Here is a 19,615-nt window from a genome sequence, read left to right as displayed (position 1 = left end):
CCGACTGTCAGTTCAATATTTACCTTTGCAGGCTCCAGCGGGGGCGCTGTGGCTGCTTTCCGCTCCGAACTACACGGAAATACCCGATCTCAGTCGGGTCTGCTCTACTGCGCAGGCGCCGGAAACTTGCGCCTGCGCAGTAGAGCAGACCCGACGGCGATCGGGTATTTCCGTGTAGTTCGGAGCCGACAGCCGTCAGAGCGCCTGCGCAGGAGCCAGGAAGGTAAATAATGACGTCATCTTGTACAGAGGGCTGCAGCGAGACCCCCGTGGGACAGAGGACGGCGTGGGAAGCCTCATTAGGATCCGGAGGCTTCCCCCACCCGAGGTGAGTACCCCCCAGGGGATCTTTTGATGTTACAGATCCTCTTTAAGGAGGCATTCAGATTGATATAATTTGGTGGGCAACATGAAAAGTTCTCACTCTGACAATTAATACATTCTGTGTTGTAATAAACAGTAGAGCTATGTGGAATTTTGCTGTGTTGAACTTGCCCATAGAAATTAAGTAATTTAACCCTTTGCACATTCACACTCATTCACACATCATAAGCAACCATTATCCCTATTGCGAATTATAAAGCAGAGCTATTAGTTTGGAAAACAATGTATTATTGCCAGGCTCCTCTGGGTAAGTATGTGTCCTAATTCTGACCCTATAACATGCATAATGCGGTATGCAAGCATACAGTGCGTCAACTTATCTAACAGATTAGAAAGCGTATCCTTGTCGCTCCTCTCCTGAGGCAGACAGTGCAGATGTCTGAGTATTTGTGAGTGTGCAAAAGGTTAATTGACTTTGCTGTTTGACCACACCCCCTTTAGCACCTCCATCTGACTCAACTGCCATCATTAGAGAGATGAGCTAGGATTCAGTATTTTTTTTTGTGGCCAAGGTTAATTCCAGTGCTCTTTCCTGTCCTGTAAGTACATTCAGCATTTACAGGCTCTTGCTGGTGTGTGCGTATGGTGCGAGTAGAAGTTGCTGCAGTGCTCTTACATTATGCATGTTATAGGGCCAAAGGTTAGACACATACTTGCACAGAATAGTCTCTGCGTTGTGTATGTGACACTGGGAAATAATGCATTTTTTTGCAAACTAAAACCTCTGTAGGGATAGTGGTTCCTTATTGTTAGGTTTGAATGAATAATTGTGTGCAAAGGGTTAATTGATTTTGGCCACACCCCTTTAGCAACTCTATCTTAAATACAGTGCATCCAGAAAGTACTGTACATACTTGAGTATAAGCCCAATTTTGGGGCCAAAAGTGGGGGTCTCTGCTTATACTCGAGCCACTACTCTTTGAGTAACCCCCACAGTGCCCCCACTATATGCACAGTGGTGCATCATCTGAGGGAGACCAGACCACACACTTGACATTTCCATGGGAGGACCCAGCTAACCTCATCTCGAGTTGTAGCCTTGGAAGGCATACAGGGACATTGTCTACTGAGTGATGAGAATCCTTGCAGTCCTAAATCAAGTTTTATATACATGACTATGTGGCTCTGCATTCCTTGCTTTATCTTTATGCCAGCTTAAACTTTGCAACAGGAGTTATTTGCATGTCCATCCCCATTGTAGGCCTATGTTCTGGCTTATTATTGCAATCTGCTGAATTTCTGCTGCTTTTCTAATATATGGTTGTCACCGGCCATGGCTGTGAGTGGTGGTGTTTTTTTTTTTAAGTTAAAAGTTGGTGGGTCGGCTTATACTCGAATCGGCTTATACTCGGGAATATACGGTATTCACAGCGCATCACTTTTTTTCCACATTTGTTACAGCCTTGTTCCAAAATAGATTAAATTCATTGTTTTCCCTCAGAATTCTACACACAACAGCCCATAATGACAACGTGAAAAAAAAATTCCCTTGAGGTTTTGGCAAATTGATTAAAAATAAAGTAGGGCTGCAAGGTAAGAGTGCTATCCATTACATCAATTAACATGAGGGTTGTGTATGAGTGTATACCTTTTATTAGTCAAAAGAAGAAATGAACTTTATCTGTCGGTAGCAGCGACCATTCATCCATCACCCTGATTATGCGTATACAGATAGTGGTATTGGGTGACGGTGACCTCACGCCCATTTTTTGTATGCTCTGTGTGGGCGTTCTGGTTTTCCTTGTATTAATTGCTTTTTTTTTTCCCCCTTAATCTTTTCTAGGTAGCATCCTTGCTGTGACCATGTCAGATCCTCACAATGGCGGAAATCTCCACAGATTTGTAGGGCTTTGTATCCAAAGATCAGGGGGTGGCCTGGGTGCCACTTTTACTCTCCGAAATGTTATTGAGGGACAAGGTATGTAATGCCTGAGACCCCTAACTAGAGCTGGTTGTGTATGACACATACATCTAATGGTGTACACTTAGGGCCTGTTCAGACTATGCGCGTTCCTAGCCGTTTTCAGGGAACGCGTACGGGTACCAAAACCGCATAGAACCGGCTCCTAATGCTTTTGAATGGGCTAGTTCACATGTATGCGTATGAGACGCATACGTTTCTTATCCGCATTGCTGCATGCAGTTCTGTGCATCACGCATAGAAACGGACGCAATGAAAGTCTATGGACGCGTATCAAAAACGCGTACTATTGCGTTTTTAGCATACGTTTTCCTCTGCGGTTCCCATAATTCTTTTTTTTGCCCTGGGTCACGTGTGTGTGCAAAATGCAATAGAAAACGCATTAGAACACTTGCGTTTCTTTGATTTTATACGCGTTCTTCATACGCTGACAGTCTGAACAGGCCCTAATTATACAATCTTTTTCATCCAATTTTACCATTTCCATGTAATGTAAGGGAACTGCCTATATTATCCATTCAAATCCGTATATACTCGCATAGAAGCCGAATTTTTCAGTACAAAATATGTGCTCAAAAGTCCCCCCTTCGGCTTCTATGCGAGTCACCTTCTTGCTGTGGCAGTGTCAGTGCGCACAAATGTATTGATTTACCCGATCCTGTGCCCCTGAGTGAAGAGATGATCGGAAAGGAGTGCAACGGTAATGCGAGCAACATGCTTCCACGCAGTGGATGGCAGGCGGGGAGAGCTTACTGGATTGGTTAGCAGGAGGGAGGAGAACAGATGATTGGATGGCCGAACAGAGCAGAGGGGAAACGCTGATCACATGACCAAACAGAGCAGAGGGAAACAGCTGAACACGTGGCTGGCTGGCCGCACAGTACAGAGAAGAATAGCTGATCACATGGCAGCACGATGCAGGGGAGAACAGCTAATTACAAGGCCTCACGGTGCAGATGATCACAAAGCCACACAGTGCAGGGGAGAACAGCTAATTACATGGGAATGGAGCAAAGTAAACAGCTGATCAGATGGCCGAGGTGAACAGCTGAATGGATCGTGGAACAGAGAACAGCAGAACAGCTTCCGTCCAGATTTGGTGATTTATTGCTGCACACTCTTGCCCTCCCTGTTCTGCTTTATATCTCAGTCATTCAGCAGCCTAGTCTGCTCGGCAACACTTTCACTGTGCTTTGCACAGAGTGCACAATCTTTTCATTAACTCTTTACTGCTGCTGCATGAGTTTCTTTCTCTCTTTTTCCACTTACACTTGGCACTTTATTCATTGGTTACACTTCTGGACATCCATTTTTCTTTGGCTGCTGCTGCAGTCTTTGTTTTGCACAATTTCCTATATATACTGCACTTGATGCTTTCTGATTTATGACAGCCTGGTTGCATAGTATATGATGTATTGTTTATTGAATTTTCTCATGCATTTTTTTCCTATTGCAAATTAGATCATATTCATGGATTGCATATTGCACTTTATTGGTTTAGGTTACAATATGTACATACTTTTTGAATAATGTGCACGTGTCCTGCATAAGTCTGTGTCAGTCACTATAAGGTACATAGCTTGTAATAAGTATGGTGCTGGCTATGGAGAGGGGGCAGCCTACTGGGGGCACATATGGCTACAGGGAGAATGGGCCACCTCATACTAGGGGCACATCTGGCTATTTAAATTGGATCTGGGGGTGCTTCATTGTGGGGGTACATTTTGCTATTTATACTGTGGAGGGGGCTATACTGGGGGGGAGGCTTATATGCGGGTCAATGACTTTTTTCTGATTTGTGAGAGAAAAGTAGGTATCTCGGCTTATACGCGGGTCAGCTTATATGCGAGTATATACGGTATATTAATTCAATTTACCCTTAAGGCCATACATGGTACAATAAAAACGTTTGATTATCCCGTTTATTAGATCTAAATAATCGAATGAAAGTTGAAATTTTTTTTTTTTTCGATCAAGAAATTCAAACTATTATCCAGTTTTTTCGAGAAAAATCAGATCGGACATGCTGGAAATATCTTTATATTCGATCTAACGGAATAATCGAACTAAATTATCTAATCGAAAGAAAAAAAAAAATATTGTGCCATGTATGGCCACCCTTAGACTACCTAGATGTGGTAAAATTGGATGAAAAAGATTGAATCATTAGTGGCCACCTTAACCTCCTTGCCGGTTATCCCGAACACAGTTCGTGGTAACCTGCGCAGGAGGATTTCTCAGGCCCCGCTGGGCCGATTTGCATAATTTTTTTCCTACACGCAGCTAGCACTTTGCTAGCTGCGTGTAGTACGCGATCGCCGCCGATTCGCCGCTACCCGCCGAGCCGCCATACCCCCCCCCCCACCCCAGACCCCTGCGCAGCCTGGCCAATCAGTGCCAGGCAGCGCTAAGGGGCGGATCGGGATTCCCTCTGACGTCACGACGTCCATGACGTTGGTGACGTCATCCCGCCCGGTCGCCATGGCGACCGGGGAAGCCCTGCAGGAAATCCCGTTCTCAACGGGATTTCCTGCATTCTCTGATCGCTGAAGGCGATCGGAGTGGGTGGGGGGATGCCGCCGCTCAGCGGCTATCATGTAGCGAGCCCTGAGCTCGCTACATGATTTACAAAAAATTTTTTTTTTTTTTTTTAAAAGTGCGGCGCTACCTCCTTGCCGGATTTTTTAGAACGGCAAGGAGGTTAAAATAGTGCCAGCATAATTTTAGTGAAATGGTATTGAGCCACAGCACTGCACAACTTCTCAGCAGCCTACCTTTACTTGATGCTGTTCTATATATCATTTTAATGAAGAGAGACAGAATATCAACTAAAAGTCTAGAAAAAAAGACTTTTGTCCCCTGGTGTCATCCTCCGCTCCCCCATGTATAGATAAAAGCAGCAGCATCGCATCTCTCACCTCATACATCAGAGCCTCTCCTCTCTCTCAATGTTTCCCTATTGCCGGTCACATGTATTGACACAATTAGTAGAAGCCAGCACTAGGGGAGCAGTGAGGTAAAGGAGGGGTCTCTGATTGCAGCAGGCTCTGATGGATGAGGTGAGACGCGATGCAGCTGCTTTCATTTATTCAGGAGGACACAGGGGATTGGAGGGGGCAGTAAAGGGAGTCCCTGACATTGCAGCGGGTCGGCAGTTCACAAGTTGGGGACACCCCTGTATTTGGAATATAAGACACAATAACTGTCCATTTTTGGGGAGAAAAAGTGCATCTTCTATTCAGAAAATACTTCACATTGATTTCTCAAAGCCATTCTGTTTCTGGCATCCCTACTCTTAAGATAGTTGCAAAAGTAAGTGCTTCCACTGCGGGGCACAGCAGTTAAACAAAAAAACTTGAGTGAATGTACCTGAGGTAAATGCTATTTAGTAATGGAGACCATGGCAGAAATCAAGTATAAGGACTGTGATTGCCAACACATAGATTTCATATTGAGAGACAAATCTTGTAAAAACTAGTAGCCTGTGCTGCAGTTGTAATATATACTACAACTGTACAGTGTGTGTGTAATGTGTCCTACAGTTGTATAGTGGGTTCTACAATTGTAAGGTTTACTGTATTTTTTTGGACCACGACGCACTTTTTCTTCCCCTAAACAGCATCTTATGGTTCGAAGGTTTAAAAAAAAAAAAAAAAAAAAAAAAGCTGGGGTGCGCAGGAAGCCACTCTTACCCATCCGGCTTGTCCAGGTGTCCATCTTCTCCTTGGGCATCTTCTCTTCCGGCATGGGTGGCATCTCGTAGCAAAGCTACGGAGCTAGTGGCCATGCGGACGGGGATCCCGAAACTGTATAGCAGCAGGCAGCTGCTGTGCACAGCTAGACCAGGTGATGCCACAGATGCGGGAGGAGAAGAGGGATGCCTGGACAAGCTGGAGAGAGGTGGGAGGAGCGCGGCGGCTGGATCAGGCAAGAGCTGAACGGTGAGGTGCTGTTAGTGTAGTGTAGCTTTGTTTGGAGAGCAGGAGGGGGTTAGTGTAGTGTAAGGGGTAGGGTGCAGCAGGGATTAGTGTAGTGGATTTTAGGGACAGTTTGGGGAGGGGGGTTGCGGCGGGTAAAAGGCCCATAAGACGCCCCTGCACCATAGACGCACCTAGGTTTAAGTATATTTTTTCTTCCCTGATTTTTTTCCTCAAAACCTAGGTGCATCTTATGGTCCGAAAAATACGGGTATGTAATGTGTACATTTTGTGTAATATGTTATGGCTGATATACTAGGCATACACGGTCAGTTTATGTGCCGGTATCGAGCCAGTGGCTCGATGCCGGCGCGGGTCGATTCCCACTCGTCCCCGCGGGCATGCCTTATCAGCCACTCGATTGCCTGCTATTGTCCGCCCGTGGCGATCGAGCGGGGCATCTATCCGGCGGGTCATCGGACCTGTCGGATATTATCAATCGAGCCATCAGCGGCTCGATTGATAAGGACACAAATGAGCCGTGTATGCCTAGCAATACACACCATGCAATTTCCTCGACAGATCAATCATTCCCAGAATTTCTGAACTGCTTCCAATTGAGATAATTTTGCGCAGTGAAATCAATCCTTTTCTCAATCACAAGCAGATTGAACATGCCTGAAGTTTTCAATCAGTCTGACAGGAAATGTACATGGTTTGTATCAGCTATTACAGTTAAGTGTGTGCAGTATGAGCTATGATTGTACAGTGTGCTATATAGCTGTGCTGCCGTTCAGTGTGTGCGCCAATACTCAGGGCCTGGTCTTTGTCTTGTTCAGGTGTGGAGATGAGATATGATATGTACAGTCCCCGTATGCAGGAAATCAAAGTACTGAAGCTGGAGAAGAGGCTGGACGATAACCTGATGTATCTGCGCGATGCCCTGCCTGAGTACAGCACGGTGGATGTCAACATGCAGCCAGTTGTGCTCTATGACACAGAAGTTCCTGTCAATCCTGTAAGTAACTATATCAATCGATACGGTAGAACGTCAGAAGGATAGTATTGTAGTTTGAACTGGAAACTTTATTTTTGCGTACTTACCTGATGAAGCCACTTGGTTTGCAAGGCCCATTTCATGTAAGTGGTGGAATGCCCAGGACAAATATTTGTGTGGATGCAAAGCAGGACGACTGCGAGAGATCCATCCCGATGGAGAGGACAACCATGTTGGGGAACAGCTGTACATACTTTAGATTTCCAGACCTAAAGATCATCTTGGCCAAGAAAAATGTAAAGTGTGTACAGTATTTAGCTTTGAATTTCTGTAAACTTTGCCAAACTATTCCTAAGGAGCATTAAAGGAAATCTGAGATGAACCAAGTATCAGGTTTTACACTTACCTGGGGCTTCCTCCATCCACCTTGAGGCCACTCAGTCCCTCGCCGTCTTCCCGTGCCGCTCCCATCCCCTGCTGGACCGCCGGTACTTTGGCCAAGTCTCGCTTCGTCGCTCGCACGAACACCACGCCCCTTCCCATCACTCTTCACCTGCGCAGTAACTATAAAGTATCAGGCTGGCCATGGGGGAACAGGAGCAGCCCAGGGAGATGTTGAGGGACCGAGTGGCCTCTAAGGGCCTGGAGGAAGCCCCAGGGAATTATAAAACCTGAGATGTAGTTTGTCTCGGGTACACTTTAAAGAAGTTATAACAATGTTGCGCTGTTAATATGAGATGTTTAGAGGTGATTGTTCAAGTTTGATAGAAATACCCCTTCATACCCCTTCTCTGTACAAAATGTGCCCTTCATCATCCTGGAAGGCAGTGTTTGTATTGAGGGGTAGGTAGACTGAAGAAACAGGTCTTCTGTGTTTGGTATTATATATCCTCAGTGCTGCTTGGTCTCCCCAGGGTACAAACCTTTGCACTAATCAGTCTACTGGACTGCATACAGTATTTCAAAAGTGAGTTCATCTCTCAAATGTTTGTAAATAGTTTCTTTTATCTTTTCATAGGACAACACTGAAGATATGATGATACTTCGAGACATTGCAAAGTAGTCAGTGTACAACTTGTATAACGGTGTAAATTTGCTGACCCATCGAAACAACACACAGCCACTGCCTTGCTAATGAACCTGAGGGTATATACAGTAGGTGGTGGACTGACAGAGCATGTCTCCAGACCTAAACCCTATTCAGCACCTGTGGGGCACCCTCAAATAGAAGGTGGGACAGCACAAGGTCTCTTATATCCACCAGCTTCATCATGGAGGAGTGGAAAAAGATTCTAGTGGCAACCTGTGAAGCTCTAGTTTAGACATGTATAGCTGTGTGTAGAGTTTTATTGATGGGACAGTACATGTACACTGTTATACAAGCTGTGCACTGACTACATTGTATCACATCTTCACATTGGGAGGGGGAAGCCTCTGGATTCTAATGCCTCTTAAGCCTCAGGGATCCAGCGCTGTCTCCCCCAAAACTACAGCAGAAAAGATGTCTTACAACCATCCTGCACTGGCGGCTTTCCGATCAGGCGGATATAGCGAAGCCTGATTGGGTCTGCTCTACTGCGCAGGCTATTGTGACCTGACCTCAATCGGAAAGCTGCTATTGTGCCTGCTGTGCAGGATGGTGGTAGGTAAATATTTACATTGCTAGTGTTTGGGGGCCAGAGGGTGAGGAGGGTTCCATTTCCAAAGGTAAGTAACCCCTAGGATTTTTTTATTTATTTTACAGATTCTCTTAAAAAAAACCAGTGCAATCAGCTTGTGTAACCCGAGTTTGTGAAAGTTTTGCTTTAAAAGACAGATGAACTGAGAGGGATGGGGAGGTTGCCATATTAATTTAAATTTAAACAATACAGAGTTGCCTGGCAGTCCTAATCCCTTTGGCCACAATTGTGACTGAATCACACACCTGAAACAAGCATGCAGCTAATCTAATCACATTTTAGTCATAAACACCTGATATGCATGCTTGTTCAGGGTCTGTGGCTTAGAGAGAAACCATAATCAAGAGTTGAACTTAATCCCAATCAGTAGCTGATACCCCCTTTCCCATGAGAAATGTATTTTTCTTTTCACAAACTATCATCAGGGGGCTCTGTATGGCTGATATTGTGGTGAAACCCCTCCCACAGTGTGATTTCAGGACCATTGCCTAGTTGCATTGTGGGAAATAGCTGTTAACAGCTGTTTCCAGCTGCCAAAAAAAGCAAGCATCTCCTTCCACTGACTTCACCTGCCAGCAGTAAAATGGCACCATGTGATGAATGTCAGAATGTAAATCAGGGAGAGGAATGATTTTACAATGGGCAAACACTGACTAAATCATCTATACATAATTACTGTATATTCCTGCGTATAAAACTACTTTTTAACCCTTGAAAATGTTCTGAAAAGTTGGGGGTCGTCTTATACGCCGGGTATCATTGATGCTGGGTGATACCCCCTATCCTGTTACTGTCTCTCAGATCTTGCTGCTGAGGACTGTAGTGAAGCGGCACAGGTGCATATGTGTGAGATCTGAGAGGCAGAGAGGGAGGTAAATAGGATACAGGGATGGGCCAGAAGGGTGGAAGAGGCGTATTTTATGGGCACAGCGCGATCTATTCTTCCATACTGCTCTGATAAACAGGGAGAGTTGACCAATCCAACCAGTCAATTGCCTATATACTGTTATATACTGGGTACCACATACAGTACAGCACCAGTATATGATTTTTCTTTTATTTGGTGTACGTTGGAAGAGGGGTAGTCTTATACGGCGAGTATATCACAAACTCAATATTTTAACTGAAAAAGTTGGGGGGTCGTCTTATACGTCCAGTCGTCTTATACGCCGGAATATACGGTACTGTAACTTTTATTACATTATTTTCACTATAGGTTGTCCCGAAAAGGAAGCTAGAGACAACACTCTCAAAACAATTAATTTACCCTTCTCTCTACTTTTCTCTCCTCTAATCTCTCTGACTCTCTCTCCTCCACTAACTCTTTTCCTTTTCTACTCTCGCTTTGCCGCAATAGCGGGGGATCTACACACTTTACAGTGTGGACCCGCAAGACACTAATTTTGGCCAAATATCCATATCCTGGCCAAATCCCCTTCCGATCCCCCACCCCATTTAAAAGCATGTTCCAGATAGCTGGTATTATACCTCTGGTTCACACCTGAGATCCTCATTAGATATCTCACTTCCCGTCCGATAATCACAAGTGGGCTTGGTATCCCATGCACAAACTATGGGATATAGCCTATGCTATACATAAGGTTGAAATATTGTTTATTTCTCTCTCATTTATGAACAGTTTGCCTAGTTTTGGTTCCCTTGGTATATTGAAAATGCTATATCAACACAATGTTACCTTGCTTTCATACTCATTCATGATTGTGTTATTGGAACCCTATGTTTGTTACCTTCTAACAAAACTTCAATAAAAATCTTTGAAAAAATAAATAATAATTTACTAAACTATGCTAGAATTCACAAAATGCCCATGTGCCTACTATCACTTGATGCTGAGAAGGCGTTCGACAGGGTCCATTAGGACTTTTTTTTTCAAAGTTCCTTACAACAACTTGGACTCCAAAATAGCCTTCTCCATAAAATAATGGCATTATATGTAAACTCTACAGCCAAGATTTCAGTCAGCGGGACCCTGTCGGGCGCCTTCAATATATGCAATGGAACTAGGCAGGCCTGCCCACTATCTCCACTCTTATACATAATCACAATGGAACACTATGCAAATGCAATACAAAATAACATATCGATTTAAAGGAATAGAAATATCTTGCCACTTCTATAAAGCATCTAGGTATGCAGACAATGTGTTATTATACGCTACTCAACCAACAACTACTCTCCCCAACATAATGACTGAAATAAATAGATTTAGTAAGTTGAGCAATTTCAAATTAAACTCTCCCAAATCAGAACTCCTCCCAATGAATCTTAACGCATCCCAAATTAATCTCATCAATCAATCTTTCCCATTTGTCATTCAGCAGACATCTATTAAATATCTAGGCATAAATATCTCAGCAACCCCAACTAATCTCTACCAACTTAACTACCCTCCATTGATACACACAATTTTACAAGACATGGAAAGGTGGTGCACTTTATACATCTCCTGGGCTGGTAGACTAAATATGATAAAAATGAATGTGCTCCCCTACTTGCTTTATCTCTTCCAAACTATACCCCTCATAATACCTGGATCCGTTATTAAACAACTAAAATCTAAGATTATACAATTTGTCTGGGCAAACAAACAACCTAGAATTAAATACTGTATTTTTCGGACTATAAGACACACTTTTTCTATCTGCAAAATGGGGGGGGAAAGTCACTGCGTCTTATAGTCCGAATATATGGTATCCCCCCTCCCCACACACACAGCTTACATATGATCTAAGGCTCCCCTCCAGCTCTCCTCTCTGGTGGCATGATCAGGTCTCCTCTGGCTAGCTAAACGTGCCGCTCCACTCCCTTGGCATGTGTGCCTCACCTCTGCGCCATCTGATGACTCACCCCTGGCGGCATGTGCTGCCTACCTGGATTTTGAATGACCGTCTGTCATTCAGCTTCCGCAGCTCCTCCTCCATCCTGCAGGTGGAAGATCCGAGGGCTCCGGGTGTTCAGGGGGTCATGTGACGCTGCCGGCGATGTCACAGTTCTTCAAGTGAGCAGGTCACGTGACCAGCGCTGGAGGACTCCACCCGGGTGGCATGTGCGGGCTCCCCAGAGTTTTCAATGATCTGGTGTCCAGCTGTCGCCGCTCCGCCATCCTGCGAGCTGGAGACCCGGGTGCTCGCTAGAAGACATGCTGTGTCGGGCGTGCGGGGGTCACGTGACGCTGCCGGCGATATCCCCAGCTCTTCAAGTGAGCACCAGAGCTGGAGCCATAAGAGCTGCCGCATCCCTCTCTGCATTGAAGCATGCCACTGGATATTTGAGGGGCTCCAGTGTACCTGTGATTATAGTGTAGCTGTGTGATTGTACAGAGTGTAGTGTAGCTGTGATTGTACAGAGTGTAGTGTAGCTGTGATTGTACAGAGTGTAGTGTAGCTGTGATTGTACAGAGTGTAGTGTAGCTGTGATTGTACAGAGTGTAGTGTAGCTGTGATTGTACAGAGTGTAGTGTAGCTGTGATTGTACAGAGTGTAGTGTAATTGTGATTGGGAGAGCAGCAGGGGTTAGTGTAGCTGGGCAGTGTAGATTAGATAGTTTGGCGGAAATGGTCCATAAGACTCCCCTGCGCTACGGCCACACCAGGTTTAGTTTTTGTTTTGTTTTTTCATTTTTGCCCTCTAAACCTAGGTGCGTCTTATAGTCCGAAAAATACGGTACTCTTCTATGTACAACTAAAGATTTATTTATTGTATTTATAAAGCACCAACATATTACGCAGCGCTGACGATGGAGGAATGGGATTACCAGACCTGACAGGTTATCATAAAGCTGACATATTTACACAAATAATAGATTGGTTCCAAAACCGCTCCCATAGACAATGGGTTACTCCAGACAAACATATCAGTAATCTAGATCCCAGAGCATACCCTTGGATACACAAAAATCTATGCCCACATCCAGACAACATATCTTTGTCAGCTAATATAACCCTTCAATATTGGGACAAGCTAGCCACACAATACAATCTTTCCACTATCCCAAGCCCTTTAACGGCTCTTCTCGATAATCCGGAGTTCCCGGTAGGCATCCGCAGCTCTCATATCCTTAAAGTGATCCTTAAGTCAGAATTTTTTTTTCACTTTTACTCACCTGGCCACAATTGTGCCCTCTGTGCTGCTATATGCTATAGCAGCATAGAGGGCGCAATTGTGGCTGGGAACCCGAAGAATTACTTGCGCTCCCAGCCTGTCGGCTCCTGACGGCGAAACTGTTTTTTTTTACTTAAGGATCACTTTAATTTGTCCAGAGAACAAGGGCCACAGATCAGGCACATTAATACTTCAGGTGTCATACCTATTCCTTCAGACCTAGACTCTACATCTAATTTTCCAAAATGTACTTAATCTTTTAGAGACAAATATTCAGCTTTTATAGCTCACTCCATCCTAAAGCTCATATTCAACGTAAACTTACTCCATTTGAGCTACTTTGCACACACACGGAACCACAGTAACATACCTTGTCCCAAGCCTACCAAATACTACTTCTCTCACTCACTAAAGGAACAGCTTTGCCTCGTCTCTAAATGGGAATCTGACCTACAAATTACTATCAAACCCGAGGACTGGGATAAGATATGTACACTAATGCTGGGCATATACGTGTCGATGCGCCCTTATCAATTGAGCCGCTGATGGCTCGATTGATAATTTCCGACAGGTCCGATGACCCGTCGGATCGATTCCCCGCTCGATCCCCGCAGGCGGACAATAGCAGGGAATTGAGCGGAAGATAAGGAAGGGCCCGTGGGGACGAGCGGGAATCGATCTGGACGGCAGCGGGGACGCGGCAGGAGTCGATCCGGCGACTAATCGAGCCCCCGGATCGACTCGTGTATTCCCAGCACACGTCTGACTGAAGCCAACGACTGGTCCATCGGCACCTCCCGCTGGGCGGGTTTTCAGCACAGTACAGCGTGTGTACAGTCTGTCGGCGGACTGATAAGGCCTGCCCGGCTGATCGTTCAGAAACGGCCTTATCAGTCCGCCGACAGACTGTACACACGCTGTACTGTCTGCTGAAAACCCGCCCAGCGGGAGGTGCTGACGAACCTGTTAGCTTCAGTCAGACGTGTATGTGTACGAGCCTTCAGACATATCCTAATAGCTGCCAGACAACTGATTGCGAGACATTGGAAGTCAAATAATGCCCCACAGCTACCTGAACTAATAGACAGTCATATAATGCAAATGGAAGAACTAGCCCATTCTTTTCAAAACAGAAATGACTAACACCTTGAGATTTGGGCCTGCTGGATAGATAAACAAGATGAACTCACAAACCAAGCTGTATTAGATGAGCTTCTATCATCTACCCCCGTTAGAAAAAAAACCCCCTAGTCTTGAGATTCCATGAAAATGTATCAATCCGGAATGAAATGATCGTCCGAATGGCTGGGCCCGCGGAGCGCAAGGATTAGGATGCACCTATATCTCTCCTATATACTTTCCTTGTTTCTTTTCTTCTCTTAAATCCTCGCTACATATTTTAATGTAGCTAAAACGGGTCTATATGTTTAAATGTGTATTTCTAATACAATTGCACTGTTATGTACCTTTTACCTTGTAAAATTTTTTTACTGCCACAGTATTACTCTGTTGTGTTTATCGATACATGTTATATTGAAGGCGCAATAAAAAATGTATTAAAAAAAAAAAGTGTTGGAGTCAATGGATCACCAGGACAGACAGGCAATCTGTATTGTTAAAAAGGAAAGAAATATGGCAGCCTCCATATCCCTTTCAGTTTAGGCATTCTTTAAAAGAAATCTGAAGTGAAAGTAAACTTGTATAATTATCTGTATGTGTAGTACTGCTAAGAAATATGACCTTATTAGCACGTATGAGTCTCCTATTGTTTTTAGTACAGGAAGAGTTAAGAAACGTCTGTTATCTATGCAAAAGAGCTTCTGTGAGCTCTGCGAAATTATAAAGTCCTGGACAGCACTGTCTTTTGAAGCATTTATCTCAACTGTCTCTCGTTTGTTCTTTGTTTATGGTTTTTTGAAATGTTCAAAGGGTCAGTAGCCTGCTCTGTGAAATCATTTTAAAATGTGTAGTGTGGAAACTGCAATTATTAGAGAATGATGCAATGTTATTAAAAAGCTATATACTTGAAAATAAAAATGACCTTATTTTCTTTGCTACTAATGTTCTATTAATTATCTGTACTACACAACCAATTCATTATATCATGAGGTTGTTGTTTTTTTTTGCTTGTGTCACTTTAAAGGACACCACCACTACAGCCTCTCATGTAGAGTTGGTGAAATGTGTGTGTAAATTTTATAGAGATATGATGTAAATGCTACAAAATGACCTCTTCAGCTACGTTTTCTGTTTCCCCCAATAACAGATACAAGTGGCGATGAAGCCGAGGCCATGGTCCAAGCGGTGGGAGCAGCACAAATTCAACATAAAAGGCATCCGGTTTGAGAAGTATCTGTTGCCGAGACACTTTGAAAGAGCGAAGAAGTCTGCTAAACCCTGGGATGAGTTTGATATGCTGAAGGAATACGATACAACCAAGATTGAGCAGGATATACTGCAAGAGTTAGAAAGCCGAGAGAAACAGTCTAAACCCAAACAATGTTCACTGGGTTATGAAGGGCACACCATCTGTTAAATCGGTTGGGTGCTTGACACTGAGATATAGGCATCTGTATCTCCAGATAAGACATTGGACAAATGTGTCAGCACACCAATAATTCCATAGTACACGCTCTTTTATTGAGCCATGCGTTCCCACAAGAGGAAAAAGCCGACAATTGTTTCGGGGCCACACAGGGTCCCCCTTCTTCAAGGCGCGTGGTTACTTTTGTAACCACGCGCCTTGAAGAAGGGGGACCCTGTGTGGCCCCGAAACAATTGTCGGCTTTTTCCTCTTGTGGGAACGCATGGCTCAATAAAAGAGCATGTACTATGGAATTATTGGTGTGCTGACACATTTGTCCAATAAACCCAAACAAGTCTGATCTTGGCACACTGAGCATTGTTGCCATTGTGGAGGACTGCGATTTTAAAGCAAAGCTGGAAAACAAACTTTTGTAGTCATTGGCGTACTTATCTATAAATAAATGTTCTTGTTAACAGGAGTCGGTATATTTTAAACTGAAATAAAGGAAAAAGCACAGGTTTTTCCCATGGCAGGTAAAATTACAAACAAGGTGGCCACACACCATACAGTTAAAAGATCCAATTTTACACCAATTTGATAAATACGATTGGTTGTACCGGAAAAGTTAAAAAAATTTTTTTTCATTCAGTCAAATCTAATTGAATTTCTTCTTTTTATTTTATGAAAGAAGATTGAGTGTTGGCTTTTTATGATCAATTTTTATGAAAATTGTATGGTGTGTGTGGTAGATTGACAATTTCTTTGATGTACAACCTAAGCAATTTTTTCTGAGTTTACAATCATTTTTATCATAATTAACCACTTGAGGACTCAGCCTTTACCCCCCCCCCCCCCCCCCCCTTAAGGACCAGCGCTGTTTTTTATGATCTGTGCTGGGTGGGCTCTGCAGCCCCCAGCACAGATCAGGTTGCAGGCAGAGCGATCAGATCACCACTTTCTCCCCCCCCCCTCCCCCTGATGTGCAGGGGGGGTCTGATCGCTCCTGCCTGCCTGGGTGTTGCTGGGGGGCACCTCAAAGCCCCCCTCCCTCTCACCCCTGGTGATCGGGGCTGCACAGGATGCTATCCGTCCTGTGCAGCCTGTGACAGGCTGTCATCTGTCACATGGCAGCAATTCCCGGCCGCTGATTGGTCGGGGATCGCCGATCTGCCTTACGGTGCTGCTGTAGCAACAGCGCCGTTCAATGTAAACAAAGGAGACAAACGTCTCCTGCGTTTACATTTAGTCTGCGAGCCACGATCAGCGGCTTGCAGGCTATTCACGGAGACCCGCTCCATGATCTAACAGGAAACGGCCGCTCGGGCGAGCAGCCTTTCCTGATTAATTAGGAAGGCACCTGGCGACGCAGATGTGCATTGCTGGTCATCCAGCTACCACTTTGCCGCCGCACGGTATGAGTGTGTGGTCGGCAAGTGGTTAAGGAAAAATTTAACGTGTGTGTGTGGTACATTAGTGAGATTTTTGAAATGTTAGTCAGAAAAATTGATTGCAATTCTTGAATTTAAATTTTTTTTTTTTTAAATTGTATGGTGTGTGGCCACCTTTAGCATTGGTTCTTCCCTGAATCATTCATGAACCTTTTAGGTGATATTTTACCATGATCTGCAGCTTGGCTCCCTGATCTTCTTGACTATATAGGAAATACCGATACAGGCCAGTCCTGTGAGCCTATGTTTTATATTCATCTCCAGTCCTTTTGGTTCTGGAAAACTCAAAGCAACCTTGTGTGGTCATGGCAAAGGGGGAGATATATCCACACTTCTCCATATTACTACTCACATTTCTTTTGCTATTAACCAAAGTGGTACTAATGTACCATTTTGTTTAGTAATGAACAGCTGCTTAAAGTACTACTGTAGGGGAAAATAAGTTGAACTTCCCTGGGGCTTTTAACGGGCCCCTGCAGATCTCCTGTGCCTGCGCAGCCACTCACCGATGCTCTAGTTCCTTTCCTCTGGTTCACTTCCAGAATTTCCGACTTTAAAGTCTGAAAATCAATGTGCCTGCGCTGCCGCGTCCTTGCTCCCGCTGACTTCACTGGGAGTGTATGGCGCAGGCGCAGACCTATTGGGTCTGCGCCGTACATTCCCAGTGACATCAGCAGTAGCGAGGACACAACCGCGCAGGCGCAGTGATTTTCCGCATTTAAAGTAAACCAGAGACGAAGCACACATGTATTTTACCATATATATCAGTGGGAACAGTAGAGAAAATGCCTACCCTGCTCTCCGTTTCATTTTTAACTGTTCAGCTTGCTTCTAATCAGTCCTGATAAAATCCCCGACTGAGCATTCAGTCTGGCTTTGCAATAATGACTCAGCTATAATGATTCCTGAGCAGAGCCACAAGGGGCAGGCTTGGGTAGAAAAGACACCAGAGAACAGAGACTCGGCTATAAAAATTCCTAAGCAAAGCCAGATTGAATGCTCAGTCTGGGATTTTATCATGGCTGATAAGAAGCAAGCTGCAGTTAAAAATGAAACCGAGAGCAGGGTAGGTGTTTTCTGTAATGTCCCCATTGATATATATGGTAAAATACATGAAGGTGCTTCGTCTCTGGTTCACTTTAAAGTCAGAAATTCCAGAGGCGGGGCCGGAGCATCGGTAAGTGGCTGCACAGGGCTTCTGCAGAGGACCATTAGAAGCCCCGGGTAAGTTCAACTTTTCCCCCCTACAATACTCCTTTAAGGTAACCATACATCAGATGATGATGGGCAGATTTGAGTAAGAGACACAATTTCTCTCTCTAATCGAATCTGATTATAGAGAGATCTGTAGGCTGCCCATACACCTCAGGGCGATTCCAGCACGAAATCTATCAGGAATTAAAGAGTCACTGGAGCGGAAAAAAAATATGATAAAGTGAATTGGTTGTGTACTATGAATAATTACTAGAAGATTAGCAGCAAAGAAAATATTCTCATACTTTTATTTTCAGGTATATAGTGTTTTTTCTAACATTGCATCATTCTATAATATGTGCAGATTACACAACACTCAGCATTCAAAATGAGTCTTTCAGAGCAGTCTGTGAACTAATGAACTCTCCTCTAGCAGAGAAAAAGTAAATAGTCCAGGAACAGTTGAGATAATAAAAGTCAGATAACAGCCCTCTCCACGACTAACTTAGTCTTATGCTGGGAATACACGTTTCGTTTTTGCCTTCGTTTAAACCTTCGTTTCGATTGTGCCTTTTGTCCTTTTCGATCCCGAAATAATCGGTCATACGGTTAATATCACCACCCACGGTTTCGTTTTTTTTTCGATTCTGATGGTTTCGTTTTTCCAATGATCGAAGGCTGCAAAGAAACGAAACGAAAATCCCTTTTTACAGGGACGGACTAGCATAAACGAATATATAATCGATCTGAACAGCCATCAAGCCTACCAATGGCTCGATTAGATGGATAAAGAGAGATAATATCAAACATGTTCGATCACTAGTCGTTCGTTTTTGGGGTCTATTAATCGAAACTATAATGAGATTATGACTATTTTCACATACGTTTTCAACACTCGATTCGTTTACCGAACGAATCGAAGGTTTAAACGAAGGCAAAAACGAACCGTGTATTCCCAGCATAAGAGTTATTGGCTTGTTTGCATAGAGATAACAACTGGAGTTTCTCAACTCTTCCTGTACTGGAAACAATTAGATTGATGTATCTGATCTTAATGTTTTATTTCTTAGCTGTGCTACACATACAAATCATAATATCATCATTTTTTTCCCGCTTCAGTGTCTCTTTAAAGTCCCGCCGTTCCCCAGTGTATAAATGTAGATGTATGCATTTATACATCACTTGTCCTGTGTCATGGTGCCCATCCGTCGTCTGTATCCACCGATCTTCCATTAGCCCTGTACACGCGGCTGGCATGGCGTGTGTATGACGTCACGTGCTATACACCAGCGTATAATGGCGCTAATGGAAGAGCGACGGATTTAGAAGATGGATGGGCACCGCGACACAGGACAAGTAATGTATAAATGCAGATAGATGCACATTTATACACTGGGGAAACTGTGCTGGCGGTTTTATTACTCGCC

The 19,615-nt window shown here is 44.1% G+C and overlaps 1 protein-coding gene across 4 annotated transcripts in view; it reads left to right on the top strand.

The window, feature by feature from the left end:
• The window catches only part of LOC137571300 (large ribosomal subunit protein bL19m-like), a 37,910-nt gene extending 21,886 nt beyond the window's left edge, over positions 1 to 16,024 (top strand). The window contains exons 4-7 of one of the 4 annotated variants that reach the window (XM_068280238.1): positions 2,168 to 2,302; positions 7,062 to 7,240; positions 15,286 to 15,520; positions 15,900 to 16,024. In XM_068280238.1, the coding sequence (XP_068136339.1) occupies positions 2,168 to 2,302; positions 7,062 to 7,240; positions 15,286 to 15,520; positions 15,900 to 15,904 (554 nt within the window). In that variant the 3' untranslated portion in view covers positions 15,905 to 16,024. Of the gene's footprint in view, positions 1 to 2,167; positions 2,303 to 7,061; positions 7,241 to 15,285; positions 15,659 to 15,899 lie in introns of those variants that run through there. The other 3 variants (XM_068280239.1, XM_068280240.1, XM_068280237.1) reach the window with 3 other exon arrangements.
• The last annotated feature ends 3,591 nt before the right edge of the window (positions 16,025 to 19,615 follow it).

Source organism: Hyperolius riggenbachi, chromosome 4 (assembly GCF_040937935.1).
Source record: "Hyperolius riggenbachi isolate aHypRig1 chromosome 4, aHypRig1.pri, whole genome shotgun sequence".
NCBI lineage: Eukaryota > Metazoa > Chordata > Amphibia > Anura > Hyperoliidae > Hyperolius > Hyperolius riggenbachi.
Note: the sequence above shows the minus strand (reverse complement) of the source record. Positions and strands in the feature narration are given on the sequence as shown.